This window comes from Bos taurus, chromosome 21 (genome assembly GCF_002263795.3).
Source record: "Bos taurus isolate L1 Dominette 01449 registration number 42190680 breed Hereford chromosome 21, ARS-UCD2.0, whole genome shotgun sequence".
In the NCBI taxonomy this organism is placed as follows: Eukaryota; Metazoa; Chordata; class Mammalia; order Artiodactyla; family Bovidae; genus Bos; species Bos taurus.
The window spans coordinates 16,353,603-16,378,539 of NC_037348.1; the positions used below are offsets into that span (position 1 = coordinate 16,353,603).

Sequence of the window (24,937 nt, forward strand, 5' to 3'; positions counted from 1 at the left end):
TGCCCTTCCGTGGCCCGGACTTCACACTTGATCTCCTGTGTGTAGAGAGAGGCCCGTCCTTCATGAGGAGGGCAGCAGAGGAACGTTTGACACTTCTTTCTAAAGATCAAAGACAGGATTTTCATTATTGTATTCTCAAGGTGTCTAGGGATTCCATGAGGCTGGAAGAAGGAAAAGACAGGGAGGGGCATGCAGGGGAGCTAACCAAGGCCTGGAGCGCCCACCCCACAAGTTTGTAACCAGAGTGCCCTCACTCTGGTCTATTTCATCTGCTCGGGACTCCACTTTTTAAAAAGCAGTGAAGTAGTAGGTATCTATATATGTTCCTCTTTTTCTGACAGGGGATTTCCTGTGTCATTATTCTTGCGGTAAATGACACCTGTTAGATGTTGTGAATGTTTATGTGTGTAAACACACACACACACACACACACACACACACCCCGCCCCCGATGAAGCAGCATATACCTGGAGTCCAGCGAACAGCGTCATCTTTCCCTCCTGAGTGCAGATCTAATGGAAAGATTTATGAGTTACGCAAAGATCAGAGCGTTTGCTTTGTTCCTAACAGAAACTGAATGGAAAGGCTGACATCAGTCCACTTGCCGGAAGGGGTTGCTTATCCTCTCGACTCTTATCTCTGGAAGAACAGGACAGTCACAGGACTGCCCTGGAGTGTTCCTGACTTTGGTTATTGTGTTATGAAGGGGTCGCCCAGAAGGCCCCGGCCCCCCCCCGCAGGCAGGCAGACCCTGACTGAGGAGGAGTGCCCAGCGGGGCTGATCCGGGAGGGCGCTCAGTTCCCCACTCTCTAGACCCACCAGATAGCTGTGTTCTTCTCATGGAGGAAGGGCAGCGAGGTTTTGCTAGCTTTAGTTCTCTTAGACCCACTGAATTTAACCACTGGGGCGGTGACCAGCTGCAGGAAGGGACCCCCACTGTCAGGGGCTTCCTGTCAAGACAAGACCGGGCACTCCTGCCAGGTGAAATGCAAAAGGAACCTTGGATGCTCAAATGAAGGGAAAAAGCATTTATCCTTTTTCTTTTTAACATAGTGCCTAAGAAACCTCTGCATTACTGAGATCTAGAGATCAGAAGATTTGCCATTATACAGGACAGTGGGCACTTTTCCAGAAACCTAATGTTCAGACATTTCTAGCTCCTCCTGTCCCACCCCCCCATATTGATTTGTTTGTTTGTTGATTGCTCTGGGCCTTCATCGTCTTGTGTGGGCTTTCCCTACTTGCGATGAGGGGGCCACTCTTCGTTGTGGTGTGTGGGCTTCTCTGCGGTGGCTTCTCGCTGCAGTGGCTCCTCTCACTGCAGTGGCCTCTCTTACTGCAGAGCACGGGCTTAGATAAGCTTCAGTCGTTGCCGCATGCAAGCTCACTGGTTGTGGCTCACGGGCTTAGTTGCTCCGGCATGTGGAATCGTCCCAGATCAGGGATCAAACCCCCACCCCTGCATTGGCAGGAGGATTTTTCTCCAGTGCTCCACCAGGGAAGTCCACTCCTGCGGTTTCTGTGTTGTGATTGGAATGATTATTCTGGTTGCCATTCATAAATCAGTATCAAGAAGGGTTGCATTACTTATTTATGGGGCATAAAGTTGTTTTGTGTGGTTTTGCTTTGTCTTGTTTAAAGAAGGCACAGGAATTGGATAGTTTGTTCATGTCACCTGGTTAGAAAGAACTGTAGGAAAAGCACAGGTCTGAGACGTTAGACATATATCCTTCTCTTCTCTGGGTCTTAGCATCTTTGTCTTTAATAGGAAGCTTTCCAGATTTAGTATTTTTATGGTCTTCTGTGTACTTCTTAAGTTTCTGTTGTACAGGAAGGCTAACTCAAATTTGGGCACTTAAGGAAATGCCTGAAAACCACAGTAAGGCGCTGTTGCACATTTTCAGGATGGCCAGGTGCTCGTGAGGACACACAACCGCATCACAGACCTTGCTGGAAGAGAGCCGCCCCAGCAAACGGTTTGCGGTCTCCTATGAAGTTAGATTTATTATGTGACCTAGCATTCCCACTTTTTGCTCTATGTCCTAGAAAAATGAAAAGTTACATTTACTTAAGAAATCTTTGCCCTAATATACCTGTAGCAGCATTATTTACAATCACCCCAAGCTAGAAACAACCCAGATCTCCCTCACTGTACACACAGACTGTGGTACGCCCATGCGATGGAATACTACTCAGCCATAAAAAGGAGTAATCTGTTGACATGCACATGAACCTGAATGCGTTTTAAATGTATTGCACTAAGAAGTCAGATTCCAAAGTTACTCTGTGACTCAATTTATATGATTCTCTAGAAAGGGCCCTGGAGAAGGGAATGGCAACCCACTCCAGTATTCTTGCCTGGAGAATCCCATGGACAGAGGAGAGCCTGGTGGGCTACAGTCCAAGGGGTCACAAAGAGGCTGACACAACTGAGCAGCTTTCACTCATTCACTCACTAGAAAGAGCAAAATTGTAGGGACAGAAAATAGATTAGTAGTTTCCAGGGGCTTGAAGTAGGGGAAAGGTCTGACCACAAAGGGGTGTCCTGGGGAAATTCTTTGGGTGTTGGATGGTTGTGTGTCTTGGTGGTAATCCTGGAAATCCTGGAGATTTCCATGGACAGAGGAGCCTGGCAGGTGATGGTCAGTGGGGGTTGCAGAAGAGTCAACTAAACAACAAACAAAGCGTCAATAACAGGTCCTTGCTTATTGTTGGATGGTGGTGGGTTGAGTCGCTCAGTGGGTCCAACTCTTTCTGATCTTGTGGGCTGTAGCCCACCAGGCTCCTCTGTCCCTGAGATTTCCCAGGCAAGAATACTGGAGCCATTCACTTCTCCAGGGGATCTTCCTGACCCAGGGATGGAACCTGGGTCTCCTGCACATCTCCTGCATGCAGGTGGATTCTTTACTGCTTGAGCCACCAGGGAATGGGGACAAATGCAAAGAAGGAGTCTGCTTAGAGCAGAGAGTTGCACATCAGATGCTTTTTGAAAGATGTTTAAAGGAAGAAGGTAAGTCAGCTTGGTGCCTGGGGTAATCACGCAGCTAAATAGAGCACTTGTTACATAACAGCACTGCTTCCTGTTGAAAGCTGGGTGTTTACAGGTGTTCCAGCCTGATACTTATACAAAGAAGTGAGGGAGGATTTATGGTTAATCCTCCCACTCGAATCGTTTAGATGCATTGCTTTTTAACTTTTAAGGCTCAGGTCACTAACTCCTTTGGAAATAGCTCCGATTTTTCCGGACGGAAAAATACACATAGGAACCTGCCTGCAAAATTTTACATATTGTTTCAGGAGTCAATCTCCCTGAACCACAGGCATTAAGAACATGACATTAAGAACTCTTGGCTTTAGCAGGGAACTCAAACCCGGGGCTCTGTAACAACCTAGAGGGGTGCGATGGGGAGGGAGGTTCTAGTGGGAGGGGACATATATGTATACCTATGGCTGATTCCTGTTGATGTTTGGCAGAAGCCAACACAATACTATAAAGCAATTATCCTTCAATTAAAAATAAATTAAAAAACAATAAAAGAACTCTTGGCTTAGGCTTGATATTATGAAGTGGAAAAAGCATAGGTTGCAGGGTCAATTTGTTAACATCCTGGCTTCATTGCTAGAGTGTGTGCAGAATATTTAATCTCTCTGTTTCTCAATTTCTTCATCTGTAAAACGGAGGAAAATATATCCTGGAGTATGTGCTAGTTTGTAGGCTTTTAAAAAATTTATTGTTATTAAACTTTTTTTTTTTATTTAAATTTTGGCTGCGCTGGGCTCCCTAGCTGTGGCATCTGGGCTCTGAAGCACGCAGGTTCGGTAGTTGCAATGTGCAGGCTTCTGCAGTTGCAGAGCTTTGGCTTAGTTCCCCGGCAGCATATAGGATCCTGGTTCCCCAACTGGGGGTTGAATTCATGTTCCCTGCACTGCAGGGTGGATTCTTAACCAGTGGACCAGCAGGAAAGTTCCAGGCTCTTCATTTTTAGCGTGCCATGACCAGTATCTAGTAACCTTTTGGACAAGACAGTGATGAGCTCTGATGTGGGAAAGCAGCATGTTCTATAAAAGGACTTAAAAAAAAAAAAAAAAAAAAAAACCTCTTTGGAGCAGAATGAGATTTTTTTTGAGCTTATTTCTAGAGTCTTTCCTTACCCATACATCATCAGGAGGGAGTTTGTCCTCTTTATCCTCCTCAGTGTTCTTTACTTCCTAGTTACGTGAAGCACTGGACTTTTTTTGCCTTAGTTCTGCCTTAAAGGCAAATAATACGGGTTCATGTGGGTGGAGGGTGAATGGTGGGGTGGGAGTATCTTCCCTCTGAGCTACCAAGTTTCACTGAGTTGTCTCAGGTTTTCAGCACCTGTGGTTAGTGAAAGGGTGAACTAAGATGGTTTTTCCCCTGAAAGACCCTCGTACAGTAGCAGTTAGCACAATTTGCTGGTAACAGAAGGTGGGCCTCGAAAGCCCTGCTCTGAAGAAAGCAAAGAGGAGCAAGGTCCTGGGGGAAGCCTACCTTCTTATTTAGTCGTGGTGTTGTATAACTAACCGGGAAGATCTGATCATCTCTGGGGTGGAGAGAAGGGTGAGCCAGGTTTCAGCCAGTTTGCACTAAACTTGTGTTCTCAGTTCTTTGTATCTGGTGTTTGGTTAGTGAAACCACAACGGTAATCATTTGGGGTTTTAATTCCCATACCTTTTCCAGATTGCTTGATAGCTTTCCATGGAAATTTTTCCTTAGCTGCTCTCACTAGACTTTTTGTATGCTTTCACCTATTCATAGCTGCTAAAAAAGAAAATAAGCAAAGATATTTTATAATATATAATAATAATCTATAGGATTGACTCCAAGACAGGTGTTACCTCATTATGGAGCACTTTAGCTCCAAAAGGTTTTATTGCCTCTCAAACCTTGATTCCATTACAAGGTCATGCGTGGCGTTTTTCCAAATGCCCATTTCTCGCATGGGCCTGCTGCTGCCCATCCCCACTAGGCATGAGAATTCCTGCATCACCCTGGACCTGAGGTTTATTTGAGGAGACCAGAACAGTAGGAAGAATGGAGATTTTGGAGTCTCCCAGATACACATTTAAAGGGCACTGCGAGCAGGCTGGCTCCAGCGGTAGGAAAAGCACATGTAGCCTTGGATTACCGTTTTGTTCACAGAAGTCGGGACCCTTTGCTTAGACAGAAAAGCCGATGACTTGAAAAGGTGCAGCCGTCTCTCACGAGGCACAGCCCCTTTCTCTGCCGAGCTGAGTGTGAGGGAGGCTTCCAGCACATGAGTAGATAGGAAGCAAGACACTTCCTCCTGCCTTCTCCATGGGAAGCTGGGCCCAGGCCCACAGACCTATTTTTTTTTTCCAGTTGAAAATAGTTGAACGGGAAAATCAACCAACCAGCGTAAGGCCCTTGAAGTAACTGAAACAGAAAGGGAATGGAAGAGGGTCATGAGTATTCAGATGGTGGCCTCTCTAATTTTCATTAAGAAACCAAGAAAATTCAGAAGAGGTTTTTCATTTGCCCTTTAAGAGATTGAAGAAGTCAGACCCATTATAAAATCAGAGAAGGAAGCTATGAGGGAGAAAAACATACAAGTTTAATGATTGTGTTAATCAGGGTTGCCCAGAGAACCAGAACCAGTAGGAAGATGATTTCAGGGAATGGCTTGCACAGTTGTGGAGATTTAGCTAAGCAAGTCCAAAATTTGGAGGGCGAGAGTAGAAGAGAAGATCGGGGCAAGCTGAAACCCACCAGCGTGAGCCAAGGCTGTCCTCCCTGGACAGGAGGGGAAGTCCCACGCTGGATGGACTGCACGGCCACAGGCTGACACCGTCCTCTTCTGGCAGGGTTTCTTCTCTGTCCAGGGGAATCTCAGCTCTGTCATTAAAGCCTTCCAGCTGGTTTGGTTAGGCCTTCCCAAATTAGCTAGGATAATCTTCCTTATTAAATCAACTGATTAGGCTCTTTAATTACATCTGCAGAAAAGCCATCACAATGAGGGCAAAGATGGAAGGGAGTTGTCTTAAATGATGCAAGGACAACCAGAATGCCATAGCATAATTAAATTCAGATTGGGGACAAAGGACCCAATTGACATCATAGGAAATGCAGTTAGTGATCTGAATAGCAAAGTTGAGCAGCTCTCCCAGTTACAGAGAAAACACAAAGATCGCAAGAGAGAAAACAGAACAGAGGTCAATTCCAAATTGTAGATCTTCTGGATTTTAAACTGAGATGAAGGGAACAAAAGCAATGATGAAACTGTGTGTTAGATAAGAAAAATTACTTTTGGAGGAAAACAAGAGAAGGTGCTTCTTAAGCTACAGCATGAGAATGCTTGTGTGGTTTTTTTTTCTTTTTTTTTTTTTTAACAAAGAGAGATGGGATAGAGTAACGGAGAGGGATCGGTTTCTAGACTCAAGACAGAAGCATCTTCAGATCTTGCTGATTTTTGCTGTGGGCAGTTATTAACCTGTCTTCATCCGCGGAAAGAGGATAACGAGGCCTTATAGGGTTATTGTGAGAATGGAAAGAGTGAATACAAAGCACCTAGCCCAGTGCATGGCATTGAGCAGCCTTCACCAGATATTACTATTCTTATTACCTGTTGACTGCAAAGAGGGGGCGGCCTAAAAGCAGACGTGGCACCTGCTCCTAAGGACTGTAGGATGAGATTTGGGGTCCCCCCAGGTGCCGGAATCGGGATGCCAGCTTCAAGCAGGTGTATTGTCTTGTTATTGGAACTCTGCCTTTTGAAGGCTGAGGTGACTCAGAGCACATGAGGGATGAGAAAGACTGGGGGTGCAGAGGAACTGCTTTAAGGAGGTGCCATCTAGTGAGGCCGGATTAACCAGTCTGTAAAAAATCATCGAGTTCCCTGGCAGTGCCTTACTCACTTTTTTGTATTTGTAAGGGTGTCAGAGTGCTTGCAAACAAGCACAAGGCACAAGTCACGTGGTGATACTTGATCTTTTCTGAAAATTCTTTCCGTCCTTTCTTCTGGCCTGGCCACCTGCTCTGAGTTGCTTATTCACATTGGCACCCACACGTGCACTGGTTCCTTCCATAGTGTTGATGTCTTTCCAGCCTTATGCCTCTGTCACCCATCATATAAACCATTTAGTATGCTGAGTTCTGTAAGGACAGTGTAAAATATGAAAGATGGTTTTTGCCTCCCAGGAAACTTAACCTGGCAATGAGACTAGACTAAGGCATGTGTGACGTTAGAAGACAGTGCAGTTCGTATACAGTTGCAGGGTTGCGATGCATTTATTCTTACCCTACTGCTCACATCTGAAGCATCAGGGACTTAAATGTAAGGGGAAAACACTGGGGTCCAAGAAGGGTGAGCGTGCCTGGTGGGGTAGGTCGAGACCTTCGGGAAGCTTTGGAGAATGAGAGATGGTAGCGCAGCTGAGGGGGCAAAAGCAGGCTCAACCCCAGGGCACCATTCCCATTCTGAGTGGTACTCCCTGGGGTCAGGTAAGCCCAGCCTCATCATTCCAAGTCGGATGAGGTGCAGAGAGTGTTGCCAGCGAACCTGGATTGTGATTGGAGGTCAGGAGGGACAGAGCAGAGAGCGGGGAAGGGCAGGAACGCAACATTCACTGAACACCCGCCGCAGCCTTCACCTGACAAGCGCCTCGCCCATTCCTCTGAGCTGTTACTGCGGCTGTGGGAGCAGAGGTGGTGGCACCCCACTCCAGGGAGGCAGGGAGGAGAGCTCCGAGAGCTGAAACAGGTTGTGTCCAGTCACACGGACAGTAAATGCCAGATGGGAACCCAGATTTGCTGACTCCAAAGCCTTCCTCCCTCTGCCACTTTCAGAGTGACTCTGTACCAAGAAGGGGCCTTCGCTTCAGGTGAAACAGGCATGTAGTTTTCCTTCTGAGATTGTTAGCCTATCCTCTTGGAATTGGTCTTTCTTATTATGCCAGAAGATGCATTTCTTTCTTAAACAAACAATAAAAATAGCTGCCACTGCCAGCAATTTGATTTGCCCTTTCATGTGGGAGAATAAAAAGACCTGTGTGTACTTAACAAGCAGAACCTGTTTTTAGTGTTTAACTAGCCAACTCCTCTCTGGGTGATATTTTTTTTTTAAGTAATTATACTTTTTGATACACCCATCTAAGCCCCAACAGCTATTCCCCTTGGATCCTGATCCCCATGTAGCGAGGCTGCATTCACTTCTTAAATTTTTTCTGTCTGTCTTCCTCCCTCCCTCCCCTCCCATGTGTGCAGTCACCCTTAACGTCTGCATTAAATCAGAATATAGAAATGGTTCCTCTTTTGTAGGACTGTCTGCTATAGGAGATTTGGCCTCTCATCCTTTTTTCCTAGCTTCGTTTTTGTCTTTGAGAGATGATTATACTCTGCCACGGTAAAATTGTTCATGCTATATGTTGAGGCTTAGTGGTATGCTCTCAGGGGCTTGGAGGCAGTGGCATTGACCTGAACCATCCTTTTCTTCTTTTGCTCTGGGTTTTCATGTTCTCCTCCCTGATCTTCGTCTTGTCCGCTGTCTGCAGATGGTGGCCCCCGAGAGACGTTGATGCATTTCGCCGTGCGGCTGGGGCTGCTGAGGTTGACGTGGTTCCTGCTGCAGAAGCCAGGTGGCCGCGGAGCTCTGAGCATCCACAATCAGGAAGGAGCGACACCTGTGAGCCTGGCCTTGGAGCGGGGTTATCACAAGCTGCACAGGCTCTTGACCGAGTAAGTGCGCCTTCTCCCATTTCCTCCTTCTGGGCCGGCCCCACCCCCGCATTCACAGTAACCCCGCCCACGTGGCATCTCCAGCCTTAGCTGGGAAGTAAACCCTCAGCTCTGTGCCTTGCCTTTCACTGGAGGTCGGTAAGCTTGCTCCTGCTCAGCACTTCATTGTCTGAGAGGAACACACGTAAGTCACCTTCCCTTTTCTTGCCTTTCCTCAGCTTTCTCTGCCCTCACTGTTTCTTGCCTCTTAAATTTTACTGAAAACTCAGAATAAGTCTGGTCTGTAGGGGTAGCACTCTATGATCCAGGGCATCCAGTTTCCCCAGCTTAGTCCAAGAGGGAACAGACTTTCTGTGCCATATATTTTTTTCCCCCCTGATATGTCTTTAATTCTTGAAAGAGTTAACTCGAAGCAAATACTTGTAATAATTGCATATAGAAAGTATGCTGAACCACTAAGTTTTGGTTTGAATGTAATTTCTATAAATAAAATTGAGAGCAGTGGTCTCTTCATACAAGGAGCAGTAAAAAGCAACCGAGTTGTCCTGGAAACGTGCTGTCGGAAATCCTGCCTGTGTGTTTGTGAGTCCAGTTGTTACACATTCTGACTCTTCAGAGAGTGTTTGGAAGGAAGGCCGTTCGTCAAAACATTCAAAGAGTTCGTCTTCCTTTTTTCTTGAGTAAATAGAAAAATAAATGCATTAGGACAGCCAACACTTTTTTTTTTAACTTCTTATTTGGTATTGGGGTATCCACAAAAACAGTTGTGATGAGTTTCAGATGAACAGTGAAGGGACTCAGCCATCCATATACATGTATCCATTCTCCCCAGCCAGTGCTTTTCTTTGGAGTATTTATAAAAGACAGAAAATGTCAACTATAATTTCTCTTATTTAATGTATTCTTTACTGCTTTATGATCATCACCATCTTTTCCACCGCATGAGCAAGAATCAATCCCATTGGATCTGTGTTCTTTAGCAATCGAGGGACCCTTGAAATTAAGTCAGTCTTTGCAAATTCTCAGGTATTTTATCCATGTTAGGTTCGATTTAGTTGCCTTTTATTTTTTATTATTCTAAACTGTGTGTGTACGTGGTGGGGGGTAGTCTGGAAGGGCCCAGAGGAGATCTCAATGTAATGTAACTTCCTGTTATACAAATGGGGGTGGGGGGTTGTTTGTTTTTCTTTACCTGCCCCATGGTTAGAACGTCCCCAGTCACTCCAAACAGGAGGTTCCTTGCGGAAAGCTTTCTGATGGGTGCCTCCGATCCAGTGACAGCAGGAGGGGGCACACCTCATGTCAGATGAGCTGTGGATATTTGAGCTCTTCCTGGACAGTATTCCAGAGGGCAACGCGTTCCGTTCCCTCGCACTTCCCATCTGGCTATGACTGGATTCCTTCTGCTTGTCTGCCTCACGGCCTCCGGAAGACAAGCCTCGTCCCAGAAGTTGAGACCATCAACTCCATATTACTGCAGTGAAGTTCAAGTGCAGTTTTCTCCAGATTTAGTCTTAGAGCACAGAGGTTTTGCTGGGAAGCAGAGTTGGTTACGGATTGCCATCCAGATGGGGAAATAGAATGATTACAACAGCTTCTTTATATGCCGGGAGAGGATGTCACAAGACCATTCTTGCAGCACAGCTTTAAGGAAACTAGAGTGTGTGTTTTTGGAGGAGAGACTTTGCTTTGCTTTATACTGCCACCTCTGCTACATGTGAGACAGCCGCTTCGCTCCTTTCGAAAGGGAGTAGGTAAGGGAAAGCCAGCTTGAGAAGTCTCGTCCACAGTAGGGCAGTACAGCAGGGCTACAGCAGGGCCGTAGGGGCACCCTGTCACAGATCTAGCTCTGAACTGAGATTCTTCTGGCTGTTACTGTTCTGCAGCCTAGAAAAAGTGCCAAGTCCTAATTGTTGTTCAGTCGCTAAGTCGTGTCCCACTCTTTGCAACCCATGGACTGTAGCACACCAGGCTTCCCTGTCCTTCACTATCTCCCAGAGTTTGCTCAAATTCATGTCCATTGAGTCAGTGATGCCATCCAACCATCTCATTCTCTGTCATCCCCTTCTCCTGTCACCTTCAATCTTCCCGAGCATCAGGGTCTTTTCAATGAGTCGGCTTTTCACCGCAGGTGGCCAAAGTATTGGAGCTTTAGCTTCAGCATCAGTCCTTCCAATGAATATTCAGGGTTGATTTCCTTTAGGATGGACTGGCTTGGATCTCCTTGCAGTCCAAGGGACTCTCAAGAGTCTCAAGAGTCATAGTTAGCAATTTAAGAAATGATCAGGAGATGATTTTTCTACATCCCTCACTCTTCCTGTGATGTCAGTAGACTCTTCTAGAATTTCCAGCATAAAGAGTCAGGAGAGATGAGATCATCTTTAGCAGATGAGGAAGCTGAGATCCAGAGTGGCAGAGTGAGGGGATGAGAATGACAAGGTGGCTGAGCCAGAAACAGAAGCCGCATCTCCTGGGAGTCTGGCCAGAGTGGCTGGGCTCCCCGCTAAGATTCGGAGAACCCAAGAAGAGACTTCCTGGGATCCACAGCCTTTGAAATTAACAGAAGTTTATGCGTGTGTGTTTCTGAATAGAGTTCATTTGTGAAATTCGCAGTGAGATTTGTGGGAAGTTAAGAATTGCTGCACTGTGTGATGGTTATCTTTCTTAGTAGTTCACTAAAATCTTTAGACTTGGGTATGCTTACTCCTTCTCCCTTTCAAATTGTAAATTCTCACTTAGGCCTGTCTCTTACCCTCCCATTCAGTTAATATGAAGTTGAAGTATCGTTTGTATCCATTTTATATTAATTGTAACTGTTTACAGTTTAGCCTTAGCTGAAACATCATGTTCATTTCAGTCCCTTTATACCTCTCCCAAGAGAAATCTGTTGTTTTGATTCTTTGCTGCTTATACCGAGTGTTTTGAGCGGGGAACTGAAGGGTGCTGTGCTGATTTGGGTCCAAGTTCTTTCTGCATTTGTGTCCCTAAGGCTTATTTCCATAATCTGTTTTGAATGACTTGAGTCATTTCTATGTCAAATGTGCTTCGGGTTAAAAGCTTTCTCTTAAGTAAGACTCATGTCTATAGGGAACCTCTGTTTAGGACATTTTGGGGAGTTCCCCTTTTCTGTAACCTGTAGCTATTAATTTTCACTTTGTTCAGTGACAGGGAAGAGAGAACTTTTGTTGACTTACAGCTCTTTTGCTTTAGTTTTTATTTTGACTAGGGCTTCTCAGGTGGCTTGGTTGTGAAGAACCCGCTGGCCAGTGCAGGAGATACAGGAGATGTGGGTTCAGTCCCTGGGTTGGGAAGATCCCCTGGAATAGGAAATGGCACCCCACTGCAGTATTCTTGGCTAGAAAACTCCATGGGCAGAGGAGCCTGGTGGGCTATGGTCCATGAGGTCACAAGGGTTGGACACAATTGAGCACACGTCTTCATATTTTGATCTACATTGTGAATATGGATGCATTTGTAATCTGAAAATTCACCTTAAATAAAATGTTACCAGTTTTGCCCGAGAAATCTTACTCCTGGAAGAGGAGCCTGCACGTCTGCACGGACTTCTTTTAGGTGGGTGCACAGTCCTCTCCCACGTTTGGAGGAGCTAGTTGCACACCCCGCCCAAGGTTCCTCAGTGATGGGCAGAGCGGGGAGACAGCCCAGGTCTTCAGGCTCTTAGGTTAGGATGCTCGGGAATGACGGCGTTAGAGAAACGTTGCATCGGCATCGTCTAACAGGAGCATGTTACAGCTGGGAGCTACCTGATGTCTCGTTCATTTAGTGACAAATAAGCAACCTTCGGACCTGGGTCACTCGTTAGAGCTGAGACCCAGGGGCAATTCATGGTAAAGGCAAAGTGTGCAGACTTTGGGGTCAGGTCTAAGTCTGTGTTTTGGCTCTGCCATTTTTAGCCGTGGTACTTTGGACCCATGAAGTCACTTTTCCTCTCTGAGCTTCAGTAATATCTACTTCCTAGAATGATGGCTGAGGGCTGGGCGTATACAGTGGCAGAAATCAGGGTTTATTGATCACACAGTTTATGGTGGTTTGGGGGAACACATAAAGGGGCTTTAACTATATATCAGCTTGAAGAGAGACAGTGTAGTATGGTGGGATTGCTTAGGGATGAAAAAGTTAGTATCTGCATTCCCCCAGTTAGTGCACAAGTGACTCAGAAAAAGTCACTCTCCCACTTGAGTCTCATGTTTCTCCTCCCTTATGGATAATATCTCGTCTGTCTACACTACAGGTTGTTAGAACCAAGTGAGATTTGTGCAGATGCCGTATTAAAGTCAAAGGGACTCTGGATGAAAGTGTCCCGTGTAGTCATAAAATCACGGAAATGATTTTCACTGATCAGTGAAGCTCACCTTCCCGTTGATTGATCTGCCTACACTGTCCTTTTTGTAATGTTAATTATAGTTGTCTGTGAATTACAGTCTGTAGAGAGGTCGGGAGTGTTGTAGCGGGGCAGTCTGGTTTTGAGTCCAGGCTCTGCCTGTGTAGAGCTAGAGCTGCGTGATGCTGGGTGATCCACTCAAGTAGTGTCTCAGTGCCTCGTTTATGGCATGGGAAGAGTAAGAGGGACCGTCCTCAGGTAGTTGCTTTGAGAAAAGAATGCATAGCGTTTCAGGGAGCGGGGCACAGCACAGTGGCTGACACAGATGTCATCTACCCTTTTCTTATTTTCCCTTTCCTTCCTTAATTGTCCTTTCCTTCATATATTAAGAAAAATATGCCCAAAATGTTGGACGTCTTTTAAGGCAGCATTTGAACACTGCTGTTTGATAAGAGTCTGAAATTATTTCCCAGTGTATCAGATACCACTTTAAAAGATGAGCGTAGCTCTGATGCATACAGTGATGTCGGCGCCTCCGGGCTGTTGAGCTAGATGGATAAGTGCCATCACCCTTACAGGAAGAGTTATTTCTTTGAGGAATTTCCACTCCCCAGTGTTGACATAAAAGTGCTGAAATATTTTATTTGCCCAAAGAATGAGTTTGAAAGTATTTGTCCTAACAGTACTTCACCTCCTTTTCCGTATCAGTTCAACAAATCTGTATTTGTTGAATGCCTGCAGTGCCCTAGAAATCACAGTTGGTACGTTGCAGGTCATACTTCATTTTAACCTTATTACAGCCTTGTGAAATAGGTTTTATCTGTTTTATAGATGAAATATAGAGGCTCAGAGAATTGAAGTAACTGGCCCAAGGCTGTATAGAAACGGTGGAGCTCCTGGTACACACACAGTGTGGAATTGCCAGGGTCCCATACTTCCCTCAGTGCAGATTTGACAGGAGGAGGGAGACTTGGGAAGGGCCCCTGGGATGCTGGGTGAGCATCACTCACTCAGGGACAACCAGCTTTCCGTTTAGTCCCAGCCCCTACATTCCCGAGCAGAGCAAGATCCTCACTAAAATAACCTAACGTTTATATTTCCCATCATATGGTTTTAAATCTATTTTTTGGTTACCCTTAGGCTACCGTTTTGCATTTCAATTCTCCCAACAGCCTAATGAGTGGGTAGGGTAGGCATTGTTGTCCCCGTTTTATAATCGGGGGAACTGAGGCCAGAGAGGTGAAGTGAGCGGCCCAGCGCCACGAGGCTGCACACCAGCTGCAAGTCCAGTGTGCCCGGCGGGGGTGGCACGACTGCGTGTGCAGGGCAGAGACCTGGCCTGGCAGACCGAGGCCCTCAGCGGGTGGTTCATGCTGCAGCGTCCGCAGCGGTGACCCCGCTCTGAGAGTCTGGGGATGGGGTGCCCACACCCATCTTCTGACATTTGCTCTTGAAACCCGAGTTCAGGGTCAGGTGGTAGATTAACTGGCACTCAAGTGTACACGTTTCCCAATGGGACGCAGTCCTGTTGAGCAGGACGTCCTGTGAACACAGTGGTTGCCTTTTCAGGGTCCTCTTCAAGTGCTTGGCAAGTGGGTCCTTGGTAGCCTATCAGCTGCAAAACAAGTGTGTAGGCTTTGCTTTTGCTTAGGAGGAGAAAGGATGAAACAGATGCACAAACTTACATTCAAAATGATGGACAGAGCAAACGATTTTTTAACTTTACATTTCGCTGGCCCAAGTCCTATCCAGCCATATGTTTGTCTGTCCATCCCTCCCTCCCTCCCTCCGTGTATCCATTCCCTCATCCTCTTTTCTCATTGTGTCTCCTGGGGCTCCTTTGTGTTTTGGTCAAGATAGGGTGGTGGAATTGAGTGGAAACTAGGCTGGTAGCAGTAACTGAGTGTTGAATCCCTGCTGCGTTGACGCTTTACACTGTGTTCTTACTTAAAACCTCTTAGCAAGTGTCTAAGATAGAGTTAATACAGGTAGTATCAGTATTTTTTCTACAGATGAGAAGACAGATCCAGAAAGGCTAGTTTGCCCAAGGCCATGTGGTTAGTAAATTGGCATTATTCACAAGCTTGTGTATTGGTTGTTTTAAAACTCTTAATACAATTTTGTGAGGAGGTGTTTTTGGTAACATTGTCAGACTTTTAACCAAACTAATGAATCATAGATTTGGTTTTCAGTAACACCCCTTCCTTTTTTTGGTAAATTTCTAACCTGAAGCATTTTAAGAATTTTGACATTTCACTGTTTTCTTTTTTAAAAAGCCATTCAGCTACTAATCTCAGGATTTCCTTATCTGGCAACCTGCTGGCAAATTGCAAAATGAACTTTCTGAGGATAATGTTTGTATTTATGTAACAATTACACTGGTTACCATTTATTATATTTGTGTCAGGCATTTTGGGTAAATTCTCATATATTTCTCCTCTCCCAAACCCTTTGGGGGTGGGCACGTTGTCCTCAGGTCGCAGGTGATCACTGTCGCTGGCAAGTAATGGGGCAGTACTTTGAACCCGATGGGAAATCTGAGCTAAAACCCATGGTCTCTTGTACTGCCTGGGTCTTTCTAAGAAGGTGAGTGGGTCCTGCTAGTTGGTTGGAGCAACAGAGCCATTCCACGTGTCTTGTGACTCCTACTGTGCACTTCTTTTCCCCGCTGCAGTATGCATGCAAACAGTCCCAGCCTGTGTTTATTCTTGGTGTAACATTTACACCTCAGAGGTTTTCTTCAAAGAATTACGAATTTACACAGCTTAATTAGTGGTGACAAAGTTTCTGTGGCCAACAGCACGTGACATTGAAAGTATTTCTGACTTGACTACAGACCCAGGTGGAAGAAAACATGGACCCAGAGCTTAGGGCCTGATGGGTGTGAGGAAATGAGGATCCGCTGGCACTCTCTACCCTCTAAGGAGCACACACCTTTAGTATATTACACATTAGTTTCATCTGATGAATTTTGAAATTTCCTTAAAGGCATACCAGTACAAAGAATGACTTGACCATCTTACCTGCATCTATTATTAACAGAAATGGAAATTATTTTTAAGCAAAGAAAATAAGGAATGTTGAATAAACCTATGTGGCTAAAATCAGTATTTGGCCAAAGCTGACTGTCACTAGTGTAGAATAAAGTTGTCTTGTACATGAATAAATATGAAACAGTATAAAAAGTAATTCTATGTGTTTACTAACGTTTAATGGTTTTAAAAGTCTTATAGTGGAAAAGCAGTAATTTCTCAGCATCACCAGCTTTTATCTGCATTGCTCTTGATTCCTTAACAGCATACTCACTTTCTGTTGACACACCAGTGTCCCTAAACAGGTAGGTGTTAGAAAATTATAATTCAGGAGAGTTCTTCCAGAGCGTGTTTTCTAAGAGGAATTTTGTACCTAGGATTCTTGATTTAGTGATTTTCAAAGGTTCTTGAGCTGCTGAACTTGGTTAGCATTAGAAAAGTCATTTTGGCAAGGTTTTGCTCAACGGTTTTATTGTCCATACACACTTTATACACCATTTATAAAGGGCTTGAGCATCCCCGGATATAGGTATAGGTGGGGGGTCTTGGAACCAACTCCTGCAGATGCCGAGGCATGGGTGTGTACTGTGATGTCCTTGAAGTATTGTTAATAAAGTCTGTTGTTTTGACACTTGGTTAGCAAAATGTATTTGAGGTACCTCATTTTTTCCTGTTATTTCTTTATACATTTATATCTGGATTGAGGATAATTTGTCATAGTGGCTGTACATGGTTTTGGCATGTCTCCTCTTTGTAAAATTTGGAGGTGGCAATGTTGACTTTTCAGCTTTTATTTTGTCTAAGACATGAATCATTTACAAATAGAATCTTCCTTGAAAGGCACATGGCTTAAATGGAATGAGAGATGTGCAACTTAAAGCATTTATTCTAGTGAATGTTTATTTGGTGTTATGAACAAGTTAGCGAACAGTTAATCAGAATTAGAGTTTTTATATATCCTAACATAATTCTGAAAGAGATGAGGAAACCAGACCACCTGACCTGCCTCTTGAGAAACCTGTATGCAGGTCAGGAAGCAACAGTTAGAACTGGACATGGAACAACAGACTGGTTCCAAATAGGAAAAGGAATATGTCACCCTGCTTATTTAACTTATATGCAGAGTACATCATGAGAAACGCTGGGCTGGAAGAAGCACAAGCTGGAATCAAGATTGCCGGGAGAAATATCAATAACCTCAGATATGCAGATGACACCACCCTTATGGCAGAAAGTGAAGAGGAACTCAAAAGCCTCTTGATGAAAGTGAAAGAGGAGAGTGAAAAAGTTAGCTTAAAGCTCAACATTCAGAAAACTAAGATCATGGCATCTGGTCCCATCACTTCATGGGAAATAGATGGGGAAACAGTGTCAGACTTTATTTTTGGGGGCTCCAAAATCACTGCAGATGGTGATTGCAGCCATGAAATTAAAAGACACTTACTCCTTGGAAGGAAAGTTATGACCAACCTAGATAGCATATTGAAAAGCAGAGACATTACCTTGCCAACAAAGGTCCATCTAGTCAAGGCTATGGTTTTTCCAGTGGTCATATATGGATGTGAGAGTTGGACTGTGAAGAAAGCTGAGTGCTGAACAATTGATGGTTTTGAGCTGTGGTGTTGGAGGAGACTCTTGAGAGTCCCTTGGACTGCAAGGAGATCCAACCAGTCCATTCTAAAGGAGATCAGTCCTGGGTGTTCATTGGAAGGACTGATGCTGAGGCTGAAACTCCAGTACTTTGGCCACCTCATGCGAAGAGTTGACTCATTAGAAAAGACCCTGATGCTGGGAATGGTTGGGGGCAGGAGGAGAAGGGGATGACATGGCTGGATGGCATCACCAACTCGATGTACATGAGTTTGAGTGAATTCGGGGAGTTGGTGATGGACAGGGAGGCCTGGCGTGCTGTGGTTCATGGGGTCGCAAAGAGTTGGACACGACTGAGTGACTGAACTGAACCGAAGATAATTCTTCCTTGTATCATTTATCTTTCTGTAAACAGTAGTGGCTCAGAAAAGGTAAGATGATCTTCATAAAGTTATCTAGCCAGAGCACTCTTTTAATATTCATATTAACTGTCAAGCTGTGTCTCTAACCGTCTGAAACACTGTTGTGTAGTGCATAGTGGCATTAACAGTTTCCACGATCACTGATTATTATAGTGTTTTACTCTTAACAGTAAACACATGTATGCTCTAATTGGTTATTAGAATTTTTGCGGCAAGAGTGTATAAGGAGATGTGCACTTTATGTACTTGATCGTTAATCACATACATGTTGGGTAGGCATTCAGCTGTTTGGCCTTAAAAAATAGCAAAGCAGAACTTGAATGCATCCCTGTTGTTTGTCATCTGTGAACCTGTTTTCCTCATCTGTAACATAGGAAGTCACAGCGTGTATCTCATAGGTCTGTTCAGATCAAGCGAGAGCATGCCTGTGCAGTTCTCAGGAACTCAGCCCGTCGCTTTATTTGGAGAGCTAGGAACGAAGATCCACCAGCAGTGAGTCGAGCACTCAGCTTAATGTGAATGTGACACCTCTCCGCACCACCACCCAGCTTCTAACACATCTTTTCCTAGTCAGGTTCACTGCACAACTGTAATGCTATCTCGTGAAACAGCAGGGAGCCGAGAGTCCTGTTTTCTTCTAGCGGTAAAGTGGTTTAGGGGTGGCTGCCTGACCGTTACCCCACAAGCAGGGTCTCCCTGCTTTTTTCTTTTAAATGTCTAATACTCAGAAACTGCCTTCTGGTTTGCTCATTAGAGTCACACCACCCGTGGCGTCCCATGGAGTCACAGTGGGAGAACCAGATGCTATGCTGGTAACACTTCACAGTCACGGTCGTGTGATCTCACAGCAAACCTAATATTCCCACTCTACAGACGGGGAAATTGAGCTGCTGAGAAATTGAAGCGTGACTAGCCCAAGATCCCACAGCTGGTAGTCTGAGTAGGGAGTCAAACCAAGTCTGTCAGACTTTCCAACTCATGTTCTAACCATTGCATTATAAAACTTGTGTTTTAAATTATTCATCAGCATAGAATCTGAGCCAAATTGTTGATACAGAGTAGTTGTTCAAATGATGGGCTCTTCTTCTTTTGTGCTGTTCCCATTCTGGTCATTACGGGCAGGTGGCTGTACTGTGTCAAAAAGGAAGAAATATCAGTGCTAAGATTCCTAGAGAATCTGCACATGTGTGTGAAGCATAAGTTGTCCAGCGGTGTGTTGTTAACACCTAAGGTAGTAGCTTTCTGTTCAGTTTAAGATGGATCAGTGCTCGCCCTCCCCCTCCCGCCTCCCCTCTGCTGGCGCTTGTCTTCTCTCGCTCCATCTCCGTGGAGCTGTGGTTGACGCCGTAGGACTCCTTGAGGTCTGGCACTGTGAGGGTGATGTGGTTTCATGGAAGATATTGCAGTAACTCTCAAATAAGGAACTAGGTGCTGCACTTCCTGTCAGAAGTAGACTCAGCAAAACACGCCTTTGAGGAGGCCCGACCCGGCCGTTCCTCCTCTGCTCTTAAAGCCAGGACCCAAATAGGATGGGCTTGCGGTACTCGTGGTGCGTGGGCAGCCGAGAGTGAGTATCATCTTCCAGATGGGTGCACTGCTGACCTTCATTGTTCATGCTCTGCCATTTGATGGGGCCTTTTGCTGTATCTCAGCAAGTATCTTTGAGCTTCCTCCCCAAATGACTCGTGTTGTTAGTACCGGAAAAATGTTTTTCTCTGCAGTTGATTTACAGGGTTTTACATGTGTGTTAGCGTCAAACTGAACTTTGTTTGTGAGTTGCGACACACCGGGTGAGAAGGCGGAGGTTGATTGGTGGTTGACTGTTGTGTAACAGCTGGAACGCTGGCATATTAGCCGAAGTTCATTCTGGGCTCATTGAATTTTGTCGTACCACGTACACAGACCTTGAGGTTTGGATCCAGCCATGGATTCTCCATGCTTTTCTACAGTTGAAAACTTGCTATGGATATTATAAAAATTTTGACAGAAAGCCTACTATACCCGACTGTGGTGATTTAGTCGCTAAGTTGTATCTGACTCTTGGGACCACATAGACTGTGTAGCCTGCCAGACTCCTCTGTCTTTGGATTTCCCAGGCAAGAATACTAGAGTAGGTTGCCATTTCCTTCTCCAGGGGATCTTCCCAACCCAGGGATTGAACCTGGGTCTCCTGTGTTGCAGGAGGATCCTTTACCCACTGAGCTATGAGGGAAACCCCTACTATACCCGACATCCGACTACCTTCTGGTAAGTATTATAGTGGACTTAGAATTTTCAGAATTTGAATGTGTCCTCATAATTTGACATGGGCTTTTCTCGTGGCTCAGACGGTAAAGAATCCACCTGCAATGCAGGAGACCTGGGTTCCATCCCTGGATAAGGAAGATTCCCTGGAGGAGGAATGGTTACTCTCTCCAGTATCCTTGCCTGGAGAATCCCATGGACAGCAGAGCCTGGTGGGCTACAGTCCATGGGGTCGCAAAGAGTCAGACACGACTGACACTAACACTTCGTTTCACTTCATGATGGGACATTGTTGGGGGGTCAGTATCACTGTGGATAGTCTAAAGCGGTACAGAAGTTTTGGAATCAGATCTGAATTAGTACAGATTCTGGGTTTTTCACTTACCGTGGACTGGGGCAAGTTATTCCTGGAGCCTCACTGTCCTCACAGGAAAAATGGGAACACAGTAGCCTGTGTGTCAGAGTCGTTGTGGAGGTTAGAAGTCAGCGCTGTTCACCTCATACTGCACTACTAGACTTCCCTCGAGGCTCAGACGGTAGACTCTCCCTGCAGTGGAGGAGACTCGGGTTTGGGCCCTGGGTCTGGTAGGTCCCCGGGAGGAGGGCATGGCAACGCGCCCCAGCCTGGGAAATCCCATGGACTGAGGAGCCTGGCGGACTGTGGTCTCTGGAGTCACCAAGAGTCTGGCACGACCAAAGCTGCTAACACCAAGTAACCATGCTACTAGTATCACTGATTTTTCTCCTGCCCCGCCGCCCCGGTTGCTTACTCCTTCCAGTGTGTTCTCACCCCACTCGGAAGACAGTTCTTTTTCCTGCATGATCGGCGAAGCTCTGTGAGATCTGAACCATGTAGAACCCTCAGACCTCGTTTCGTAACGTTTCCTTCATTCCCGTCACCTTCCCTGCACAGCCACATCGGCCTCAGCCGCGCTGGCCAGCTGCTTGCTACCTCTCAGGTTCTGTGTGCTTGCTGAACCCTTGGCCTCATGCATTCTGTCCCGGCAGCTTCACATGCTTGCTCTTTCATGTGGTTCTGATCAGTTGCCGTATCTTCTCAGACCATTTTCTGGCACCTGTCTGCAGAGCCAGTGTCTCCACTCCAAGGAATTTTCTGCCATAAGCACCTTGTTTTATTTGCTTTAAAGCCCTTACCTCTAACTGTAATCATACCCCTCTACACTGTAACCTCCAACATGGTAGGAATCTCGACTATCTCATTTATTCGTCAATATTATTTCTCGCACCTGGAAACATAATAGATACTGCATGAGTATGCATGTTTGAATAAATGAAAAAATATGTAGCCTAGACCATCTTCTGAAAATGTATGTGTTTTTATTGTTTGTTTTTGTTTTTTAAGATAATCCTGAACTAAGAACTTCAGAACAGTACAGAGAAGACTGAATTCTTGTAGAATGCATTTGTAACACAGTGGACAGTAACACTGCTACTACCTGTAGTGTTATCTTTTCAGTGGGCTTCTGGAAGCGTTTCATTTGGTATTAGAATGTTTGAAAACAAGCATTCATATAGCTCTTACTACATTTTCATATATAGAGAAACAGTATTTTTGTAATTGCTACATGTAGAACCCAGTTTGGTCCTATTTAATAGGATATAGATTTTCATTTTAAGGTTGTACAGAGTAAGGTAGAATTCTCTGTATATTTATACTGGAAATATCTTCCGGGATCTTTTTATATGCACACCATTTTAGAGAATATGTGCTAATATGAAAATAGTTCTGTTAGGGTACAAGTATTCAGTAGAATACTCTCAGTACCTTTTTAAAAGGTGATCCAGAGAAGCATTTAGCTTTTCTTTTAGCTCATTAATCCACATGAGTTACTATACTAAATTGCTTAGGACTAGATTGCTTGGAATGAAAATATATATATATATATATATATATATATATATTTAAATCATGTTTTAGCCCTCAGGCAGCCCTAACTCCGTGAAACCTTGTTTGGTTTACCTGAACTTTGTTCTCCATCTACATGTAGAACATCAACCTTGTCACCTGGAATATTGCAAATATTTATAACGAAAGAACTCCGAAAAACTGAGTCCTACCATTCAGTGTATGGTAGTCCCTCAGGACCTGCCACTCATACCAATGTCCATGAATGCTCAAGTCCCATAGCTGGCCGTCTGTATCTGTAGCTCTATAGCCTGTTTCAAGCAGCTGTAGATTGTGTAGTACTTCAGTGGATTTATTGAAAAATATTCGCATGTATGTGAGACCTGTACAGCTCAAACCTGAGGTGTTCAGGAATCAGCTGTACCGTTTTTACTATGTACTGTGATTAGCTTCCTGTATTTCACATTTTATTAAAGGAAATCATGTCATTGTATTAGTGAAAGAAGCTCTTTGTGACGTGCCTGTTAAAGTAGATTTTTAGATGCTTTTGGTTTTCTAAAAATAATTATTAAACACTGGTTGGGACCAAACTTTTAAAAAACTCTTGAATATCCTTGAGTTAGTTTCCAGGCCCATGTGAAGTATTCCTTGGGAGAAAAGGAAATTTGTCCAGTGGGTCTGTAGCTGGTACCACATTCCATGTTTCTGTACATGCCTTGATGTTTCTTTCTGCTGCCACTGGCCTGTCTCCCCAGGGTGTGTAGATTTTAAGAATGTGAAGTGTGGTTCCTGGCAGACTGGAGGGATCGCTGCAGTTCAGCATGGGGAAGGCCCTGAATCGGGGCTGATCTGCCAGCTATTTGCCCTGCTCCATGATTAGTATAAAGTACATTGAGAGTATGTGTTTAGAAACTTTTATAGTAATCTGACATGGGCTTCCCAGGTAGCACAGTGGTAACAAATCCGCCTTCCAATGCAGGAGATGCAAGAGATGCAGATTCGATCTCTGGGTCAGGAAAATCTCCTGGAGGAGGAAATGGGAACCCATTCCAGTGTTCTTGCCTGTGAAATTCCAAGGGCAGAGGAGCCTGGCGGGCCACAGTCCATGGGATCAAAACGAGTTGGACATGACTGAGCAGCTGAACACACACACAATAATTAGAATAATTGTATATCTGTTGAATCTGTTAATCCTTTGGGCGTAAGTTTTTTGTATCTTATACGTTTTGTTTTTACCAGTAATTTTTAGAATTTTTATTTTTGTGATGAACAGGAAATTTTAAAATCTGACCCTTCATAAATAGTTTTGGGTTCTCACCGAGTCTACTTACTTTGCAGTGCCATAAATCAGGGAGAGGGGATCAATGTGTTATGGTTTCTGTGTGAGTAGCAGAGTTTCTGGGAAAAAAGTAGGGGAGAGTTACCAGGAAAAATGTCACATGTAGGCCGTGACCAGTCTATTTTGACTTCATTTACTTGTCTGATTGCTTCTAAATAAGATTAATCCATTTCATCAATTGAATTATGAAAAGTGCTGAATAAGGGCAGTGGGACTTATAAAGATAGACAAGATCATTAGAAGTTTGTCAGACTCAAGTATGGGTTCCTTTCTTAAATTTTCTTTTTTTAAATGACCGTGACATACTATAACGCAGAAGGCAATGGCACCCAACTCCAGTACTCTTTCCTGGAAAATCCCATGGATGGAGGAGCCTGGTAGGCTGCAGTCCATGGGGTCTCTGAGAGTTGGACATGATTGAGTGACTTCACTTTCACTTTTCACTTTCATGCATTGGAGAAGGAAATGGCAACCCACTCCAGTGTTCTTGCCTGGAGAATCCCAGGGACGGCGAAGCCTGGTGGGCTGCTGTCTATGAGGTCGCACAGAGCTGGACACGACTGAAGCGACTTAGCAGCAGCAGCAACATACTATAAAGTCACATGAACGAAGATGAGTCCTGCCCAGATTAATGAACAAAAATTAGTTTTTCTTTTTCCTGAACTGGAAAAGCTAGTTTGCAGAGTGACAACTTGTGATTAAAGTTACTGGTTTGTATAAGTAAGGCAAATAGTCTATCTTTAGAATCATGAAATCTTCACTGTTTGAAGCCTGTTAGTCAGCTGATTTAATGGTCACTGTTACACTAAAGTTTGGGATTCGTATTTAGCTCTTAATCTTTCTGTCATATTGAGTTTCAAATGCTTGTCAGAAAACATGGATGTGTATTCCTTTCCCTCTGTTGTGAATAGGTTATTTAAATCAGTAAGGTTTAAATAGGTTATTTTAAATCAGCTTAAAAATACTGTTTTGTAAGCATTTCTGTCATGCTAGAAATAGCAGTTGTTTAATAAATAAATAGCATTTCCATTTCCGACTTTGAATTTAATTTTAGGCAACAGTGATAGTGTTCTCCCCTTTGAAATAATTCCCATGTGCCTGTGCTTCTCATTCTCATTAAGTAACATCAGGCGCTTTGTAGACAAAGGACATGTGTCTGTGTGCTTAGTCATTTAGTCATGTCTGACTCTCTGCTGCCCCATGGACTGTAGCCTGCCAGGCTCTTCTTGTCCATGGGATTCTCCAGGCAAGAATACTAGAGTGGACAGCCATTCCCTTCTCCAGGGAATCTTCCGGACCCAGGGATCGAACCAGGGTCTCCTGCACTGCAGGCGGATTGTTTACCAGCTGGGCCACCAGGGAAGCCCAGACAAAGGAAGTAAGT

The 24,937-nt window shown here is 44.6% G+C and overlaps 1 protein-coding gene across 16 annotated transcripts in view; it reads left to right on the forward strand.

Moving 5' to 3' along the window:
* AKAP13 (A-kinase anchoring protein 13) overlaps window positions 1-24,937 on the forward strand; it is a 324,467-nt gene that overhangs the window by 138,310 nt on the left and 161,220 nt on the right. For 12 of the 16 annotated variants that reach the window (XM_024982287.2, XM_059879258.1, XM_059879260.1 and 9 more), the window contains exon 5: window positions 8,534-8,717. In XM_024982287.2, coding sequence (XP_024838055.2) covers window positions 8,534-8,717 — 184 coding nt within the window. The other 4 variants (XM_059879266.1, XM_024982295.2, XM_024982294.2 and 1 more) reach the window with 4 other exon arrangements.